The 20,974-nt window shown below is 39.0% G+C and overlaps 2 protein-coding genes across 2 annotated transcripts in view; one reads left to right on the plus strand and one right to left on the minus strand.

Annotated features, from left to right (window-relative positions):
* Positions 1-4,061: 4,061 nt before the first annotated feature.
* PRDX3 (peroxiredoxin 3) lies at positions 4,062-15,612 on the minus strand (the record flags this gene model as incomplete). Its single annotated transcript, XM_083363683.1, is given in 8 exon segments — positions 4,062-4,794; positions 5,492-5,657; positions 7,309-7,412; positions 10,649-10,784; positions 12,270-12,411; positions 14,725-14,854; positions 15,482-15,594; positions 15,597-15,612. Coding segments are annotated over 8 exon segments (861 nt in total). The 3' UTR covers positions 4,062-4,740.
* The window catches only part of GRK5 (G protein-coupled receptor kinase 5), a 208,847-nt gene continuing 202,783 nt past the window's right edge, over positions 14,911-20,974 (plus strand). The window contains exons 1-2 of the mRNA XM_083363682.1: positions 14,911-15,095; positions 17,112-17,176. The gene's annotated coding sequence lies outside the window, so the exon portion shown is untranslated. The remainder of the gene's footprint in view (positions 15,096-17,111; positions 17,177-20,974) is intronic.

Consider the following 20,974-nt stretch of genomic DNA (forward strand, 5'->3'; position numbering starts at 1 on the left):
GTTAAAATGTGTATTCTGCCAAATCACCCAGACTCACTTATGTTCTATTTTACATATCTAAAATGTACTGATGGGAATATAATGCTGATCCTGTTACCAAAAATATGCAAAAAAAAGCCCTCCTACATTCTGGAGAATGTCATCTTTCAGAATCAGAAACGTCACACAGTTCTTCCTCCAGGATATTCAATGTCAGGAAATTGCTTATACAGCTTCATAGCTACCATATTCATAAATAGATTACATCAAGTCAATGAATAATAAATAATAGTAAACTTGTATAGTGAATAGGTGTACTGTATATAGTCTTCCGAAGCAAATTCTTTCTTGTGCAGCATTGATGGCACAGAAAGCATTTTCAAGAGTATAGCCAAGTAATTCAGTTAAGGATTATTATGCGCATAAGCACTGTCCCAACTAATGAATGCAGAAACATGTGACCGTATGTACAATTTTATCTATTCCTCTTTTAAGATATCCATGTGCTCAAAAGGCTTATAATTTGGCCCTCATCAGGCTATTAATCATCTAGAAAAAAATGTATCTGGTTTCCCAACATGATTCCCCCCCTCTCCACACACACACATAATCATAGAGCAGGGGTGTCAAACCAAAGTGAGCCAGATGCATCATGCGCAGGCCACGCCCACCCCAGCTCTGCAAAGGCAAAACTGTCGCAATACATGACGCAATCACACCTGTGCCATAGACCCTTCCATTAGTGCCTACCAGATTTCATGCCCTTGTTTAAAAAAAATATTTTAATCTTGGGGGGAAAAAGGCAGGGGAAATATAACAAAATTAGAAAGTAGAATGTTGCAGAGCAAGACTAGGCTCAAACATAATTTCCAAGAATCCTTTTAAATTCCAGAACTAATCAAATACTCATTTTCTTAGGAAAACAAAGGAATCTACTGCTGTGTTCGGATACTTAGACCTAAAAAGATGAGATGGCAGAAAGCATTCTGGGATGCTAGAAGATTACCAATTTGTTTTCTTATATAACAGGGCTTTGTGGCTAGTCATGCCCTTGTTCTGTAGTAGGTGCCACGTGTCATGACCAGGAGACAGCAGTCAGGGTTTATATATTTATTGAATACAAGATGGAACTGAGTCCTTCTTCCACAGGTGCCCTCTTATAGCTTTCCCACATCCCCGCAGCCAGCCAATCCGCTGGCTCTATTTTCCCGCCAGACAGGTGACACCCAACCCGGTGTCCTGCTTTTCCCGCCGGGACAGGTGAACCAATCGGACGCCTGACTCATGCCACCAGGTGTAGGGTGGCATACACAACAGCCCTCATGCCATCTCCCCTTATAGAAAAAAGATACAATAAGCTTTCAATTCAAAATACCAGAGAAACCCCAATTTAACAGAGGTCATTGAGTAAGAACGGTCAAGGTATCAACCTGTTTTAACAAATAGAACAAAATAACACAGTTGGAAGAGACCTTGGAGGTCTTTTAGTCCAAACACCTGCCCAAGCAGGAAACCCTCTACCATTTCAGACAAATGGCCATGCAATCTCTTCTTAAAAAGAACAGCACCCACAACTTTTGGAGCCAAGTCATTTCACTGATTAATTGTTCTGTCAGAAAATTTCTCCTTAGTTTCCACATGGTTGTTGGGCTGGGAATAAAATAGGAGATACTTGCTTAAACTTTTCTCTGACCTTCCAAAGAAAAGATGGAATTTCAGTCAAATAAATGTAACTAACTGTATGTAATCTAGGATAATTATAGACTAGAAGATTGCATAGAAGTTCGGATGATCAGAAACAATTATTTTGAGATGGCACTGATATTCATTACTGTGACTGTGACATCCTCTTCTTGAACTGCTGCCTGCATAAAGCCTGGTAGCTATTCTGTAAGACCAATGGTGCAACACTTGTTCATACAAATAGTGCTTCAATGCATTCCCACAAATGATTACTAAGAATATCCTGATAGTACAGAGAGCATAGTATTGAGGCAGAGGAAGGCAAATTGAAAATATATTGGTGGGATAAAAGAGACTACGTGTAATTATAGCAAAATCCAGTGTTTTCAATTCACAGTTATGCATTTAATTGTGATGTGAAAAATCTTGTTCAAAAATAAAGGTAAAGGTTCCCCCGCACATGCGTGCTAGTCGTTTCCAACTCTAGGGGCTGGTGCTCATCTCAGTTTCAAAGCCAAAGAGACAGCACTTGTCTGAGGACGTCTCCGTGTTCATGTGGCCGGCATGACTAGACGACAAAGGCATACGGAACACTGTTACCTTCCCACCGTAGTGGTCCCTATTTTTCTACTTGCATTTTTACCTGCTTTCAAACTGCTAGGTTGGCAGAAGCTGGGACGAGTAACAGGCACTCACTCTGTTACGCGGTACTCGGGATTCGACCCTCCAAACTGCCGACCATCTGATCGACATACTCAGCGTCCTAACCCACTGAGCCACCGCGTCCCTTTGTTCAAAAATAAGTTCTATCCATACTCAAAATATTACTAAATATTCATAGCAACATTTCCAAAACATGAGGTTTAGTGTTGGTATTAACAGATTTTGGTTCACAGCTTCATCTTGCATTTATTTATAAAATAAAAGCATACATTCTTCATCTACTTTTCCTAATTTTTTTTAAAAAATTCATTTCAATTAGCAGGGGTCCTGACAAGGATCTTTAACATTTCCTTGCAAATGGCCTGTGTACCATCATGCTTGAAAGCAGCCACCATTGTCCCAGTCCTGAAGAAAACAGCAATCGAGTGCTTGAATGACTACAGATCTATTGCATTAACATCTGTAGTGATGAAATGCTTTGAAAGACTGGTTCTCCAACATCTTAGGACATGCCTCCCACCGGATTTCGACAAACATCAGTTTGCCGATGGGGAATAGGTTGACAGACTATGCCATAGCTACTGGAAGTTATGTCAGGATGCTTTTCATTGACTATAGCTCGGCTTTCGACACCATTCTGTGGAGCATCCTTATTGAAAAGCTGATTGACTTGAATTCCCCCTCCTACATCTGTGATTGGATTAGACTTTCTGAGGAATGGCTAGTGAGGGTCATGTCCATTTCATCCACACACAGGGCATAGGTCTGCGTGCTTAGCCCCTACCTGTACTCACTGTATACATACGATTGTGTATCATGCGACCCATCCACTGTGATCATTAAGTTAGCAGATGATACCACCGTAGTGGGTATTACAGGTGGAGATGAAACAGCGTACAGGGGGGAGGTACAAAAACTATCCATATGGTGTTCCAAGAACAACTTGCACCTGAACATCGGCAAGACAAGAGATGGTGCTAGACTTCAGGAGGAAAAAGAGAGGAACCTGCCCCACTTTACATCGGGGGGGGGCTGTGTAGAGTCTCCTCCTTTAAATTCCTGGGAGTCTACCTCTGTGAAGATCTTACCTGGAAAGTCAAATACAACCCAGGTGGCCAGAAAGGCCCAACAGAGACTCCACTTCCTCAGGGTCTTGTGGAAGAACAGGGTAGAACCCTGTTGACCTTCTTTTACCGATCTACTATAGTGTCCTCTTGCACTGTATTATGATTTGGTATGCTGGCCTGACAGCCACAGATAGATATTACAGAGGGTGGTGAGCACAGCACAAAACATCATGGGCTGTCCCGATACCACTGGATGACATCGCCAGGGCTTGCTGCATTGAAAGAGTGAGGAAAATTCTCAGGGACGACTCACACTTTGGTCGGTACCTCTTTACTCTCCTACCATCTGGTAGGAGATATAGAAGTATAGCCAGCCGTAGCAACAGGCTGAAGAACAGCTTCTATCCATGGGCTGTCAGGGTCCTGAACAGGAAATAACTCTGTGTATGATTGACTTGCGAGGCCGGTGTGTTGTGCAATTGGCTCACATGGTGTAATAAGATGGTGGGTTTGTTGTCACTGTGAGTTGTGGGCGGGGGGACATGAAGGGAGGCTCAGCCGATCTCACTGTACACGTACTTTGATAATAAAGGTTCATTCATTCAATTAATATTTCATCAGTATATTGAAAATCTATAGCCAAAATATTACTAAATATTCATAGCAACATTTCCAAAACATGAGATTTAATGTTGGTATTAACAGACTTTGGTTCATAGCTTCATCTTGCATTTATTTATAAAAGTATACATTCTTCATTTGCTCTTCCTAATTTTTTAAAAAAATTTCATTTCAGTATTCTAAAATATTTAATAGGCTATTTATTATGCTGAATAATTATGATTATTTCATTATTAGCTCACAAAGATAATTCCCAAACAGACATCCTGTGTTGGTTGGTCAAGGGAGTGAAAAAATAAGGCATGAAGATTTATAAAAATAAGGCATGAATATTCATGCTATGTATGCAACTAATTTACTGAATGTCTGTGACTTGGGTTACAGTTTCATTAAGTTTATGAAGGTAGGAAATCTGTATATACTACAAACTAAAGAGCATCACTATTTTTCCTAATATAAATTGCAGATATTTTTACTTCAAGCAATGAATGCTTTTTAAATGAGAATTATGTTCTAGTATTTTGTGTAGAAAATATGTGCTATTTAAACTAATTTGGGAATAAATTAATTCGCCTATGGAGAAAGGCCAAAGCACTGTGAACTTTTACATATTCATCATAGCAAAGTAAAAACTATTCTGTTTTTTATTGTTAGCATGGCTAGTGTCACAGGATGTTTGATTGTTCAGGAAATAGATTCAATCATTAATCCTGTACTGCTCATCATTCTATTTATTTACTTTTGCAAAATATTCTTTTGAATCTTCTGGGTTTGGCTTAATCTGCAAAACAAAAAGTTAAAAGATAAGTATTGAATTATGCATTAATCAAGGCAATTAATTTAATGCAGTATAGAGTCCCTATGCAGATAAATATCAAACATTCCTTTATTATCTCTTAAAAGGGAACTTAAAAGCATACCTACTTCCAACTCATTCATCAACCTTTCAAATTTTCAATAATACTTACAACCAGTTCTTGGGACCTACAGCTATTGCAGTATCTCCTCTGGTCATTTGATTGTGGTCTGAATACAATTATGGCCCTCAATTATGGTATCACAGCATCCCATGGCCCTATGATCGCCATTTGCAACTTTCCTTGCCACCTTTCTACAAGCAAAGTCAACGAGAATGCCAATAGAATGTTGCAAATGGCAACCATACTATATCTTCACTTAACCAAAACAGCCACAATTTCCATTGCTAAGTAGCGTTGTTATATAGCATCACACTTTAGGATCACACCATTTAGCAATGGAAACTGCAGTCACAATTGCTGTCGCGTGGTGAAGACTTCATTTATAGGTAATTTCTTCTCTCATACTGGCATCCAATCATAAGAAAGAGCAGGTCTAAAGAACGTGGCATACACTAGTAGGTCATGGGAGAACTCTAGATATATATAGAGAAAATTTTCTATAATTAAAACAAGGGCCTTCCCAGCATTATGTTTCACATATTAGCTTTAATAACATACCGTTGGGGACTCTGGAATCCAGTTTGCTGGGCAGACTTCTCCATGTGTTTCTACATACTGGAATGCTTTCACCAACCGAAGTGTTTCTTCTACACTGCGACCCACTGGGAGATCATTGACACTTAAATGCTTAATGATGCCGTTAGGATCAATGATAAAAAGGCCCCTTAAAAAAAAGGTAAATGCATCAAATTAAAATATACTTCCTGCAAAAATGTCTTTACAGTGTAAAACACAGAATGAGACCTCACATCTATCGCCTTCTTCTTTCTCTACCAGTTGAATTTATGTAATTTGTTTGCTTGGAAAAGAGCCAATTCTAATTCTATTGGAGGTTAATATAGCTTCCACCCTATTTTCTACTAGTCTTTTAAGGTTGTTTATACCTGAAGCCTTAACAGACTGTCAGTTTAAGTACAGCAAGAAAAAAAAACTATGTATCAATGATAATGTCATATTTATCTTTTATATATAAAATTTTATATATGAAGTTTACTTTACATATGAAGTTTACCAACATGAAAATTTTTAAAAGACCCTTAACTGACCAACTGTAAACAAGACAAACAGACAGATTCATAGTTACATACATAAGAGGAAAGGAGGGAACTTCAGCTCTTAGATTTGCATGGTAGGAGAGATCTAACATATTCCCAGTCTTACATTGTATCCAGCAAATCCAGCAAAACATGTAGTATTTTATTCTGTAGTATATCATATAAATGAAGTATTAAACTCTGATTGTGGTGGTGGTGGTTCATGTGTGTGCATGCATGTGTGAAATTACTGCTCCTATAAGATTAATCTCTCTCTCTCTCTCTCTCTCTCTCTCTCTCTCTCTCTCTCTCTCTCTCTCTCTTTCCTTCCTTTCTCTCTCTCTCTCTCTCTTACTCTTTCTTTTCTATTTGGATAAATACCACCCACTCCCAAAGTAAGGACTTAGGGTTGAAAAAAAATAACATTGTAAGAATGATCCAAACAATCCAATTGTACTGGAGTGTAATTCCTGTGATTCCCTAGCCAGGATGAGAAATTGTTACATAGCAGGGAGCAAACAGCAATTACCGGTAGATTGCAAGGTATAATACAGACAAGAAGTTGGCTAAGGCAGGTTAAGTAGGCATTTTAAGAATCTCCTGTCTTTTCTGCTTAACCAAATTAAACAATTCAAACAGGTAATCCTCAACTTCTACACCCTGCCTTGCAAGGCAGCCGTCACAGAACCAAACAATTCTGTTTGCTAAGTCCCAGGAAACCACAGCCACCCCAACCAAGTCCTAGTCATCCTTGCCATCCTGCACTCCATAGTCCTAGATAAACTTTGCCACTGCCTCTTTGCTCCCACTACTGACAAGCTGTGGCCAGCCTGGCTGCTGGGCCAGAGTGAAAAAGGGGGGAGGGGAGGAAGCACAAAGCAATTTAAAGAGGCCGGAGCATATCAAAATGGCCCTTTGCTTCATACTCTTAGGCTGTATGGAGCTGGCTCTGCACTGCACAAAAAGGGGAAGGCAGCTTAAAGAAGGCGGAACATGCAAAAATGCCTCTGTGCTGTATTCCTGATCCATATGAGCTAGCTTTGTACTGTGAAAAAGGGGAAAAGAGCAGAAGCACTCACTACCTGTAAGCTTCAGGAAGAGACACACTTAATTCACACAATGTACTAAACCAGGGACCTAGGTTTACAAACTGCAACACTTAACTTCACACAATATATTAAATTACAATCAATTGGGAGTATTTTCTGGCATTACTGTATATATAAATCCCAATCCTATCTTACTAGACATTCAAGGTAAGTAACAGAACAGATTTCTTACCTTAACGCTAGCCCAGAGCTTTCTATGAGAACACCATAATCTCGGGAAATCTGTTTTGTTAAATCTGATAGAAGTGGGATATTCATGTGGCCTAAACCACCAGTCTAAAGAAAAAGACAGACGTTTTAGCTTTTCTGTAGCCTTCCAGATTTTTACTATTAATTGAAAGATGACAAATAAAAAGTGAGTATGTATCCCTCACAACCAACCATTAAGAGCTGGAGAAAGAAAATATATATTGAGTTATGGAAAGCTAAGTAAGGCTTAGTTCCTCACTTGGAGCACCCGTTTATGTTTAATCATAGCTCTGACACAGAAGTGTCTCTGAAATCCCTTCCTCCTGATTAGCCAGCAAGAGATTAAGGTAATCCACATCTGTCTTGCCCAGTATTATGATATGTGAGGAAATATATCTATCTTATAGGCAAGGCAAGCCAGCAACACGCAGCCCAGTTTCCATCTCCCCCAAAACTCAAGGAAAGAGCAGCAAATCTTTTGGTATGGCATAGAGCCTTCCCTCAAAGATGGCAGATATGATAGCAAGAGTAAAAGCTCTTCAGGTGTTTGGGGGAACAATACTGTAAAGATAATGTGCTGAAGCAACACTTGTGGGTTTGCTGTATTAATATATGATGGAACCCTCCCCGTGTGTGTGTGTGTGTGTGCGCGCATTTGTTTTTTGCACAATATTTTTGTCTTGTTTAGTTTTTGCTTTGTTGTTGTTTCTCTCGTCTCCTTTTTTGTTGAAGTTCTGTATTTTAACTTTGGAAATAAAACTTTTAAAAAAATTATCAAAAAAACATTTTTGTTGTTTCATAGTTAATGATTAAATTGTTGCCTGTGCATTAGGAGGCAATTGATTTTAAAAGTGTGAGCTGTGATTTCCCACATCAAGGGGGCACAATGGGGTAGGCTGGCCCATATAAAACCAACCTGCCTTTTTCATATGAAAGGACCTAAATCCAATTAGGGTATGTTGAGGCTATAGCAGCTTTTCATTAAAACAAACAGAAATAAAACCTTTTGTTTTATATCGTGGGGATCAAATATTGCCACTAAGAGGTTTGGTCTAGTACAGAGGTAGGCAACCTTGGCTGTTTTATGACTCGTGGAGTCCAACTCCCAGAATTCCTGAGCCAGCTGTGGCTCAGGAATTCTGGGAGTTGAAGTCCACGAGTCATAAAAGAGCCAAGGTTGCCTACCCCTGCTCTAGCAGTTAAGGCAGCAGGCTAGAAATGGTGAAACTGTGAGTTTGAATCCCACCTTAGACATGAAAGCCGGCTGGGTGACTTTGGACCAGTCAATCTCTATCTCGGATCAATTTACCTCTTGTAGTGTAGAAAGGGAGGAGTATTAGCTATGTTTGCCACCTTGAGTTATTTATAAAAAGTAATAAAGGTGAGATAAAAAAATAATTAAATAAAAGTTCAACCATCTGATTTTAAATTTTAAGGCTGTAATTTTGATATTAGTAAGATACATGCAAACAAGCACAGCTGCCTTTACCCAGGAGTCTTAATAATAAGGCGTGCACATCTGTTTAATTTAATTACATCACAGAGCCAAGGAGATAAATGACCTACCCTTGAAAGAAGGCCAGCAAGTCTCATTAGTGTTTAGGGGCCATATCCAGACAAAATGTGTGTGGTCATCACTTACATTTAGTTGTGAAAGCCCTGGCAGGTGGTCATGACTCTAGTTAGATGACTAGACAGACTTCAAGGTTGTACCATACACAAGCAAGTAAAGCTATGTTTTGAAAATATCACCCCACTACCCATTCATATTAAAGTTATTTGTGGATATGAAAGTAATTAAATGATTTTAAAGTACAGGCCAGTGTTCTGAAGCACAGATTTTAATCCAGTACTCTGAAACTTTACAGGTTCAATTGATAAAATGGCACAAGATTATGTAACAGGTCTTCTAGAGAAAAAGCAACAGAATCTCACTACAGAAAAGCTCAGAAAACAGGTCCAGGCCTTCCAAATTCTTCCACGAGACTTGATTCTTTTAAGTAAGCAAGAAAGAACCACTATTTCAATCAACAGTCCCACTTGAGGGATGTTCTAAGTGATGATTAAAATCCCATCACTAAGTCACATTAATTTACAACAGAATATTATAGCACTTAGCCTTGGTGGAGCAGTGGGCTAATGCCTCCTTAAGTAACACCAGCTGCCTGCAATTAGTGCAGGTTCGAGTCCCACCAGGCTCAAGGTTGACTCAGCCTTCCATCCTTCCGAGGTAGGTAAAATGAGGACCCAGATTGTTGGGGGCAATTAAGCTGACTTTGTAATAATGCTGCTTGGGGTGTGTGTGAAAGCCCTAATAAGCAGGCATATACATAGAATGAAGGCTACTGCTAAGCTTGTAAGCCGCCCTGAGTCTTCGGAGAAGGGCGAGATATAAATGGAATTAAAAAATTTTTAAAAAATTAGCACTTAGACTTATATACCACTTCACAGTGCTTTACAGCCCTCTCTAAGCAGTTTACAGAGTCAAACTATTGTCCCCAAGACTCTGAGTCCTCATTTTACTGACCTTGGAAGGATGGAAGGCTAAGTCAACCTTGAGCCAGTGAGACTCAAACTGCCAAACTGCTGGCAGTCAGCAGAAATAGCCTGCAAGACTGCATTCTAACCACTGCGCCACCACAGGTCTTATTATACACTAGTGTTTTTTTTTGTTGCGTCCTATATATTTCACCTAATTGTTTTTTTCTTTATTTACTTATAAAGGATATTGTAATTATCCATTTCAGGATTTTATAATTAGACTTAAAATAGTAGCAACTTTTGTAGCTATCAGTTATTTGTGGCCTTGGGGTTGGGCCTTTCTTACAATGACCAAGCATAATAGTTTAGATTGTTTTATCTTTTCGTTTCTTACTGGATGCTACTTTTCTTATGGTTTAGAGTAGATTAGACAAAATGAACATTCACAATACCCGTGAGAAGAAAGTACAAATAAAATTAAATATCACAACAATTCAATAAATTTCATGCCTATTTGGTAGGAAAAGTATAAATATTCACAGTTGAGAAATGAACAAGTTTCTTTTCTGTTTACATTTTAAGAACATCTTATTAAAACAGTGTCCTTTAAGAAACTTAAGATATTTATATACCAGACTAATATTAATGTAATTAGTAATAATGTAAGATGAATCTAGATTTTAAACAGATTTTAAGATTTTAGTAAATATCCAAATAAGTAAAAGCAATTTTCTTCTACATTCAAAACCCCATTAATTCTGTCACTCAAAGTAGCTGTCTGTGGTACTGTATAAATAGAGATAATTAAGTATAATGATAATGCAAGAAACTTAATTTTCTACCTTGCGTGGTGTATTTATCCAGGCCAAATGACAGAAGTGGGAATCCACTGATACAGCAACAACTTCACAATTCACATCATGGAATTCATTTGCTTTGTCACTAAAAGCAATAATTTCTGTTGGGCATACAAAAGTGCTAGTGGGGAAAAAATACAGACAGAAAATGAAACGGAATAGAGCAGGCCTCAAAAAATCCTTATACCAGTAAGTTGTACAAAGTATAAGCAAAATAAATATTTATCCATTTGGGACATCCTGCTTATCTAAATAATTCCTTGGGACATAAATTAAAAGGACAAAGTTCAGAAGAATGATGGCATGTCATCTAGAAAAGATGCCAAAAAATGATGCTTCAAAATTGGATCCCCAATTTCTATCAAATGTTTGTAGAATTTATCTGATCACTGTTTATCATTTGCCCTTATCATTCATAATTGCCAAGATCCAAAGATATGCTGCAGTCTGTATTCCATATAAAGCTGCTGAAATCTACAAATGCTCCATCCTCTGTTTCATTACAATTCTTTTTTAGGGACAGGCTACAGCATCATAATTAACGTAAGTTATAGACCATACGATAAGGAACGTAAGATTTGGGGATCATAAAATTTCCATAATTTGTACAGTTTTAGCAATTATATCACATCAAATGCGCCAGACAGGTGTTTTACAAATATTTTACTAGACTCTTTATGCAGTATTGTAATAATACAATACATTAGGAGCAGTATATGCAGATATCCAGATACTGTTACTGTACAAAGGCAAAATGCAATGTGGAGTACCTCTGAGTCTATAAGTAGCACCTGTCAACAATTTCATCTTTTCCTGGAATTGCATAGCTACTGTAAGATTCTGGGAAAGGATGCTTTTGGTTTAAGGAAAGTTCAGATACTACATATACAGTACTTGGAATCACATTTGCCCTTTCAATTTGGATCATTACACAACCCTATAATTCATGCTCAAAGCAGGTTATACCGTACTCTACACTAATTTCTAATCTGCACTGTCCACATTATGGCATCTGAGTCATTAAAATTGAGACAATAAATTTCTCACATCTGCAAAACAAGTTACTGAAGAATTAAGTGCATGTTTAATCCAATAACATTTTGCCTAAACTATAGAGTTTACTTGTTTGTTTCATACACAATGGATGTATCACTTTATCTAGACAAATAAGCAGTTAATATTCCAAATCATTTTTCTTCTATCTGTGACTATGAGATCCAACGTAAGAGGAAGGAGGAGAAGCTAGGAGGCTGGAGTAGAAATGGGCAGACTCAGTTTTTAGTCCACTATATGACTGGGCCGCTCACTTTCTCCCTAGACTGGGCAGTTGACAACACTGAACAACGTACAGTGTAGATTATAATGCATCACAGTCAAAATGACTTCAAGTTATCGTGGATTAATTTGAGATGATAATAATAGTATCAGCAACACATACCCTCCTTAATCTGGAAAGGCATTCGTACGAATGTCTTTGGCCCATTTCTTATCACTGAACTTGTACACAAAGCTCACCATTACAGTATAGATGATAACCAGAATGCAAGTGAGGTTGAATTAACAAACAAGATTATCTGCCCAAAATATAACATAGGACAACACTTACAAATCCAGGGGGTAGAAGAAAAGAACCAGGTATTTTCCTTTGAAGTCATCTAAACTGATCTCCCTGAAATCTCCATCCACCACAGCTGTCCCCTTAAAATATGGAGCATGCTGAGTGACAGCAGGAACAAACCTCGTGGCACCTAGTAATCATTAGGTAGTCATGTGATATAATGCAGATACTGTGTTTGGATTACAAACAAGCAAAACTCTAACATGCAAATTCATAAAAAAGAAAAAAAACAAACATCTCAGCAGATGTACCCAGGATTTTTAGAAAATAAAAAAGGAATAATGAGTAATCATACACTTTTCTTGAAAGTGTATTTTCTTTTTTAAAATGGCATTTTATGACCAGTTACACCTACCCCAAGACAGCCATTTTGTAAGCATGCTATTATATGTTCTCACAATTCCCCCAAAGGTTGAGACTTCAGAATGATGTGAATCATTCATTATAGTTTAGAATCTATGTTCATAATCTAGTTCACGTTACGACTGAATATACTGTGTGCCAGTATCATCTCCTCTGTGTGGATATCACAGTAATTTCAATCACTAAAGGAACTACTAAAGGAAGTAGTATTGGGAAAAGATCTTTAAATGCATCAGCCATTCTAAAGGGGAAAGAAACCCAGCATATTTGTCAGATGGTCAATTAGTGAGGGTTGAAGTTCAGGGTGTTTATTTTTCTTGAAACCAGCATTGCTCTAGCCCAGGGGTAGGCAACCTTAGCTCTTTTATGACTCATGGACTTCAACTCCCAGAATTCCTGAGTCAGCAGTTATGCCAGGAATTCTGGGAGTTGAAGTCCATGAGTCATAGAAGAGCCGAGGTTGCCTACCCCTGCTCTAGACCAAAGCCAGGATTCATATAAATATACAGTTTGTAGCCCTGAACCTTAGTGTAAATAAGTATAAAAGCATTCTTGTTTTCAAGGTAGGTCAACAAACATGACAAAAAAGTTTACCCATAGCTGAAATTTTAACTTCATTTTAAAATCAAATTATGCAGATTCCTCTTTACAAAGGGACCATACTTATTGCCAAATGAGTTCGAATATTTGGATATATCTATACAGAGTGCTTTTTACAAACTTTTAGAAACATTTAGCAGTACTGTTGTATTTTGTGTATCTCTATGCACAGTCCTTACTCCCTGATATTACCATTAAATTATACCCATCTGAAATCATTTAAAAATACCATGTCATATAATTCTTCAGTAGTAAAAACATGTTGAACCCCACACCCTCTACGGCCTTTGTTTAATTGACGTAACAGAAAAGTAGGTCTGGAAAAAACAGAAGAAACCGTAATACAATTTATAGCATTGTGCCAACTTTTTAATATATTCCAAGCAAACTGCAAAGTAATAGAATCACTGAGCTGAAGGGATCTTCCAGGTCATTTAGTCCAATCTCTGGTGTGCAGAATCTACTAGAACCATTTTTAAAAAAACTAGATAGCCTTAAGATGTGTGTGGATTGCATGTTCCAGAATCCCAAGATAGCATGCTGACAAGTTGCCAAGTTTGAAAAAACTGCTTGACTAGAGCAGAGTTCCCCAACCTTTTGGACACCAGGGACCAGTTTTGTGGAGAGAGGTTTTTCTGCAGACCGGAGGGTGCGTGGTTTTGTGTGCTGCCTGCATCCCAACGATGGGGCTTTGCTTGTTTGTGCAGACCAGTTGCTAGCATGCCATGGCCCGGGGGTTGGGGACCTCTGGACTAGAACATCTGACAGATGACTATCCAGTCTATTTGAAGGCATTTCACATCACGTGGCAGCCTATTCCATTGGCCAAGAAACTCTTCTTGGTATTTAGCCTAAATCTTTTTCTTTATAGTTTTAACTCACTGGTTATGGTCTTTCCTGGTGGGACAACAGCATTTGTGTCCACCCACCCATCTGCACAGGATAATCCAGCGTCTCCTCTGCTTTTTAGGTCACTGCAAATGGAAATGATTGCAGACTAAATGAGTGGACAATAATATGCCGGGGGGTGGGTGGGGGGAAACCCTTGCCCAGTAAGCACAGGGAGAAGAATTTTGAAGCAAGGATTTAGAGCAGCGTTTTCCAACCTTAGGAACTTGAAGATGCGTGGACTTCAACTCCCAGAATTCCCCAGCCAGCATAGCTGGCTGGGGAATTCTGGGAGTTGAAGTCCACGCATCTTCAAGTTCCTAAGGTTGGAAAACGCTGATTTAGAGTTCATCCGTGAACAGTATGGAGAGTATTGCAAGGTGCTAATGATAAGCAAAGAGAATGAGGTGGCTGGCTGGAGTCACTGAAGCAGTAGGCGTAAACTTAAATGGACTCCAGAAGATGGTAGAGGACAGGAAGGCCTGGAGGAACGTTGTCCACGGGGTCGCGATGGGTCGGACACGACTTCGCAACTAACAACAACAACAACAACGATAAGCAATTTCATTCACTATCAGCCCCGGCAACTTACTAGTACTGAAATGGAACCGAGGCACAGCCGTCTTCGCGTCGGCCGTACACTTCCGCCCACTTGTAGTTGCCGATAAGCACCTTCCGGCCACCGCGCTTGCTCTCCATAAGGTGGCACCGGTCCAACCACCCTAGGAAAAGAGGGCATGGCTCGGCATCAGAGAAAGATGGGCAGCGGGGATCAAAGGCTAAAATGCTAGGGAAAGATGCAGACAGCGGACCAGAAAGCAGCCTCGGATGATCGGGAAAGACCTCTGCAAACCATGCGAAGATCGAGCTCCAGTTTTTGTTTTTTTTTTACTCCCCAAAGATCCACGTACAGTGGCTGCATGGAGGACATGCCAAGATCTGGATGAGTAAAGCGGGAGAGGGGTGTGTGTCACACATTTAAACATATATATAGCGTAAAAGGAAAATCTAGGGAAGGCTGCGGCGAGGGGTCCATTTTGCAAAAAAAAGCAGTCAAAGCTTGAAGACGGGGGAGGGAGCGGGGGGGGGGTTGGTCAACAAAGGAATCTCGTCCTCGCCTCTAAGCAAACGATTAGTTACCCTGCAAGGTTTTGCGGCTAACTCTCGTGCACAGAGCGCGCCGGACTCAGAAAAGAAGCCTGGGAGAGAAGCGCCGTGGGGCCTTAATGCTGTAACGGAGAAGCCCGAAGATTGCAGCCGCCCTGCCGAAGCGAAGCAAAGCCCGAGGGTCAGGACAGGTCACGTTTCGGGGTCGGCGCAGCAAGCGGGGAGGGGGGGGTTGCACTTACCGGGGGTTTCAATAACCTTCGGAGCGCCCCTGTAACGGCTGCCATTTTCAGCTTGTGGAGCAAATGAAGAGGGTGGATCGCCCTCCGGGTTTGGCTGGTGGTGATACTGGGCGGAGCCGCGAAATCCCCATAACCCAAGGTGCGGGGTTTTGATAGGCCGGCAGAGCTCCGGGTGGGATCGGCCCAACCTTGCAAAATGTGGCTTTTATCGAGTGCAAAGTTTGTGCTTCTGTCCGAGTTGGCGCTGAATTTGCAGCTGGGTCTATCGGGGAACGAGAGGCATCTGTTGATACTGCACAAAGAATCCAGTCAACTTAGAATCACAGGACGCCCAGAAGTATAAACTATAGCTATATATTCTAAATCTGTGTGTAGATATGTGTGTGTGTGTGTGTGTATACATAGCATACGTATGTGCATGTATGGGTATATATATTACTTCTGAGAGCAGGCATCAGAATTTCATTTTTTAATGTGTGCCACTGTGTTCACAGAAAAAAGTGACAATAAAGGCTACCTTATCTTATCAACCATAATTTAACATGTAAACCTAGCCTATCTAATAGTTCAATTTTTTTGTACAAATCCCCATTAAATAATTATATTAAGTAATTGTTTGATAGAATAAATTGTGGTTACCTATGTCCTGCGAAGGCGTGCCTGGCATATGAGTAAGCCTCTCATTGTTCTGGGTCTCTTGATGAATAAAACAAAGGACTGTATTGTGCATTCCTAGGTAGCCTATTCAAAATTAATTCCCACTGATCTTCATGGGTCATACAGCACACAATACGTGGCTGCAGAATAACAGACATTTTTTCCTACTAGTCAGTCTGAATCCATAGTTGGGCAGACTCAAGGGCCTACAACAGTGTTTTTCAAACTTGATGTATCTGAACTTCAACTCCTAGAATTCCCCAGCTAGCCTGCTGGAGTTGCCATTTTTTAAATTTACTGGCCTAAACAAAACATTTAACTTCTTTGTCCATGCCATTCCTAATCAAGGAATTGCCAAGGAGAAAACCACACACCCCAAAAACACTGGCAGGGCAAACCCCGCATTCTGGTGATGTTACCTAATTGGGTAACGACTCTGCAAACAAACAGCCAAGCTCAGAAAAGTCTGCAAGCAAACAAGCTCAGACAACAGCAAGGATTCCGCAATTCATCCCTGAGGTACATGTAGTTTCTTCTACTGCAGAAATAAGGTATCTTAGTGAAATTCTGTACAATGGGTATACCAGCATCTATGTTCCTTCTATCTCTGTTTGATCTTTAAATCAATTACTATCTGTCCATTGACATTCTTTAGAATAACATTTCATGATTGGAAATTTCTTTTGAATTTTAAGATCTTTTGGAAAACCTGCCTTATTTTTCAGTAACCTGTCTTATTTTCATCTCTTTACAAATGTTATGATTCAGCTCCTTGTACCTTTTAACAGTTCTCTTATAGTTTTTAAGTTTTGTCCTGAGATTTTTGTTTATGCTTCTTGACTTTGGCTTCTCTTTATTTCTTAGCAATTATCACCATCTATTCCCCCATCCAGTTTGCTTTTTTCTGTTTCTTGGTCTTTAGCAGTCTCTTTTCACATTCATCCTTAACAGGTCCTTTGATTTTGTTCCACAGCTTCTGGTTCTCTATCAATGAGGTTGAGGACTTAACAGTGATTCCTGATGTTCTGCTTTAAAGTGGTAGGTATATGCTTAAGATAATATTATAGAAACTGGTTGGTTTTATTCTTTTCCTTTAGCTTGATTTGGAACTTGCCCATGAGTAGTTTGTGGTCTTTTGCACAATAAACCCTTGGCTACATCTTTGCTATTATAACTGAGCTGTTCCACAACCTTGTACCACCAGTGTAATTAATTTGATTTTGTGTATGTGTGTGTTCCATCTGGTGTTATCTGTTTATATAAATATCATCTTGGTTGTCTGAAGTATATATTAGTAATGTTAAAAAAATGGATTGACAGAAAGTTGGTCCCCTGCTTATTTTTTATTCCTAATCCTTATAGTTCAACAATATTTTCTCATTATTTCCAACACACGCGTTCCAATCTTCTTGCTTGCATGTTCTGTTGATTTCAGCTTGAACTTAACTACTTCACGATACAGGTAGTCAATATCCTCTTTTGTGCATCAGTAGTTAGAGCAAAAACTTAAATAACTGTCACATCAAAGATCTTTGGGCAAAATTTATATTATTACTATTATTATATACACTACAATGTGAAATCACAGCTGTCAGATCTTTAACTGGTGGTGGCATTTACATATGAGTTCTTCCCAAGAACCTAAAATATTGTAATGCATCAATATACAGGGAGTGCAGAATTATTAGGCAAATGAGTATTTTGACCACATCATCCTCTTTATGCATGTTGTCTTACTCCAAGCTGTATAGGCTCGAAAGCCTACTACCAATTAAGCATATTAGGTGATGTGCATCTCTGTAATGAGAAGGGGTGTGGTCTAATGACATCAACACCCTGTATCAGGTGTGCATAATTATTAGGCAACTTCCTTTCCTTTGGCAAAATGGGTCAAAAGAAGGACTTGACAGGCTCAGAAAAGTCAAAAATAGTGAGATATCTTGCAGAGGGATGCAGCACTCTTAAAATTGCAAAGCTTCTGAAGCGTGATCATCGAACAATCAAGCGTTTCATTCAAAATAGTCAACAGGGTCGCAAGAAGCGTGTGGAGAAACCAAGGCGCAAAATAACTGCCCATGAACTGAGAAAAGTCAAGCGTGCAGCTGCCAAGATGCCACTTGCCACCAGTTTGGCCATATTTCAGAGCTGCAACATCACTGGAGTGCCCAAAAGCACAAGGTGTGCAATACTCAGAGACATGGCCAAGGTAAGAAAGGCTGAAAGACGACCACCACTGAACAAGACACACAAGCTGAAACGTCAAGACTGGGCCAAGAAATATCTCAAGACTGATTTTTCTAAGGTTTTATGGACTGATGAAATGAGAGTGAGTCTTGATGGGCCAGATGGATGGGCCCGTGGCTGGATTGGTAAAGGGCAGAGAGCTCCAGTCCGACTCAGACGCCAGCAAGGTGGAGGTGGAGTACTGGTTTGGGCTGGTATCATCAAAGATGAGCTTGTGGGGCCTTTTCGGGTTGAGGATGGAGTCAAGCTCAACTCCCAGTCCTACTGCCAGTTTCTGGAAGACACCTTCTTCAAGCAGTGGTACAGGAAGAAGTCTGCATCCTTCAAGAAAAACATGATTTTCATGCAGGACAATGCTCCATCACACGCGTCCAAGTACTCCACAGCGTGGCTGGCAAGAAAGGGTATAAAAGAAGGAAATCTAATGAAATGGCCTCCTTGTTCACCTGATCTGAACCCCATTGAGAACCTGTGGTCCATCATCAAATGTGAGATTTACAAGGAGGGAAAACAGTACACCTCTCTGAACAGTGTCTGGGAGGCTGTGGTTGCTGCTGCACGCAATGTTGATGGTGAACAGATCAAAACACTGACAGAATCCATGGATGGCAGGCTTTTGAGTGTCCTTGCAAAGAAAGGTGGCTATATTGGTCACTGATTTGTTTTTGTTATGTTTTTGAATGTCAGAAATGTATATTTGTGAATGTTGAGATGTTATATTGGTTTCACTGGTAAAAATAAATAATTGAAATGGGTATATATTTGTTTTTTGTTAAGTTGCCTAATAATTATGCACAGTAATAGTCACCTGCACACACAGATATCCCCCTAAAATACCTATAACTAAAAACAAACTAAAAACTACTTCCAAAAATATTCAGCTTTGATATTAATGAGTTTTTTGGGTTCATTGAGAACATGGTTGTTGTTCAATAATAAAATTAATCCTCAAAAATACAACTTGCCTAATAATTCTGCACTCCCTGTAGTATATGTGCAGATCCAAGCAGTGTAGCCTTTTGTAATTGACAGATGGAAATTTTGTCAATGCATAGATTTTCTCAGTCCTCCATGATGTTTTGGTATGGCACCCAGTTTGCCAATAACCCCTGCAACCACTACGACCAGTTTATGCCATAATCTTTTAACTTTGATTTTCAGATCTTAATACTGTATGATTTTTTCCAGTTCTGCTATTCTGCTATCCTCTGATATTGCCACATCAATTATCCACACTTTTCTCTTTTCAACCACAGTTAAATCTGGCTGTAATGTGCCAAGACTTTTATCAGTTTTCTATTTGGAAATCACACTCTATTTTAACCTGCTTATTTTTTTACTACTTTTTCAACTATATGTTCCTGTCAATTTTCTGTAATTGGCTTTTGATAATCTTGCAGATGTTCCAGTGAATAATTTTGACATATTATGAGGCTGTTTATTATAAGTTTGTGTGATCTCCTTGCACAAGTTGAGTATATGATTTACTGTTTCTTCTGCTTGTTTGCACAAACTGCATGGTTTTTCAATTCTAGCCTTGATTACATTGGTTCAAATAGCTTCCTCTTGAGCACCAAATAAATTCTTCACTAATTACATTTTTAACTTGCCCATGCTTGATATTTAACTATAAAATGCCCTGATACTTGTAGGTTTAATCCTGATGAATCATGATTAACCATTCAGCATTTCAATTCCATTACTATTCACAATTTTACTTAGATTTATTGCTACTGTGGCTGTAGCAGTAAATGCACTGCTACTGTAGTAGTAGCCACTCTAGGTCAAATATAATTGCTATATATGTGCTAAAAATTCTTAAACTATTTGTTAATTACTGGATTTTTATGATTTTCCATAAAGCTTTGATAGCAAAAATTATTTGACCAGATGGTGAGACTGGATTTGGCACTTTTTTTTTCAACCTATCGAGTCCTTCACAAGGACCTGGGACAGAAAAATGTTTAATAATATTAAAGATATTTTCACAGGATATAAACTATACCAGCTAAAGCTGTCTTTTGCAATTGACGATGATTTTGTCAGTGGCTATTGTGCTCAAGTGGTGCTGCAGATAATTTGGAATTGCACCCAAGGCACCTATTATTATTGATAGTTTACCTTTGTTTCCTTTTGCCAAGTTCTTATATTTCTATTTGGGAGTATTTATTTATTATTTATTTATTTTATTACATTTATATACCGCCCTTTCCCGAAGGACTCAGGGTGGTTTACAGGGTGATTAAAAAACCAAGATACAAAAGTTAAAAACCAATTTTTAAAAAAATTATATTTGTCCCTGCATTTTGTGATTTTCTTCAGCTCTTTCTCCTATACTGTGCTGTCTCCAGATATTGCAGTGTTCACTATTTTTGTCTTTAATCAACAGTGGTTAAGTCTAGGGTACTATGGGTCAGGTGCTTTTCTGTTGAATTGTAAAATCCCAGAATACTTTAGCTTTTACATTTTTTATTATTTTGTCTACTTTATGGTTCCCACCAGTTTTTGCTTGCAGACAAGTGGCATTTCTTAGAGATATTCCAATATACCATTGTTGCTACTTTATTGTGCCGTTATTTGTAATCTATTTGT

This window comes from Vipera ursinii (genome assembly GCF_947247035.1).
Source record: "Vipera ursinii genome assembly, chromosome: 5".
Lineage (NCBI taxonomy): Eukaryota > Metazoa > Chordata > Lepidosauria > Squamata > Viperidae > Vipera > Vipera ursinii.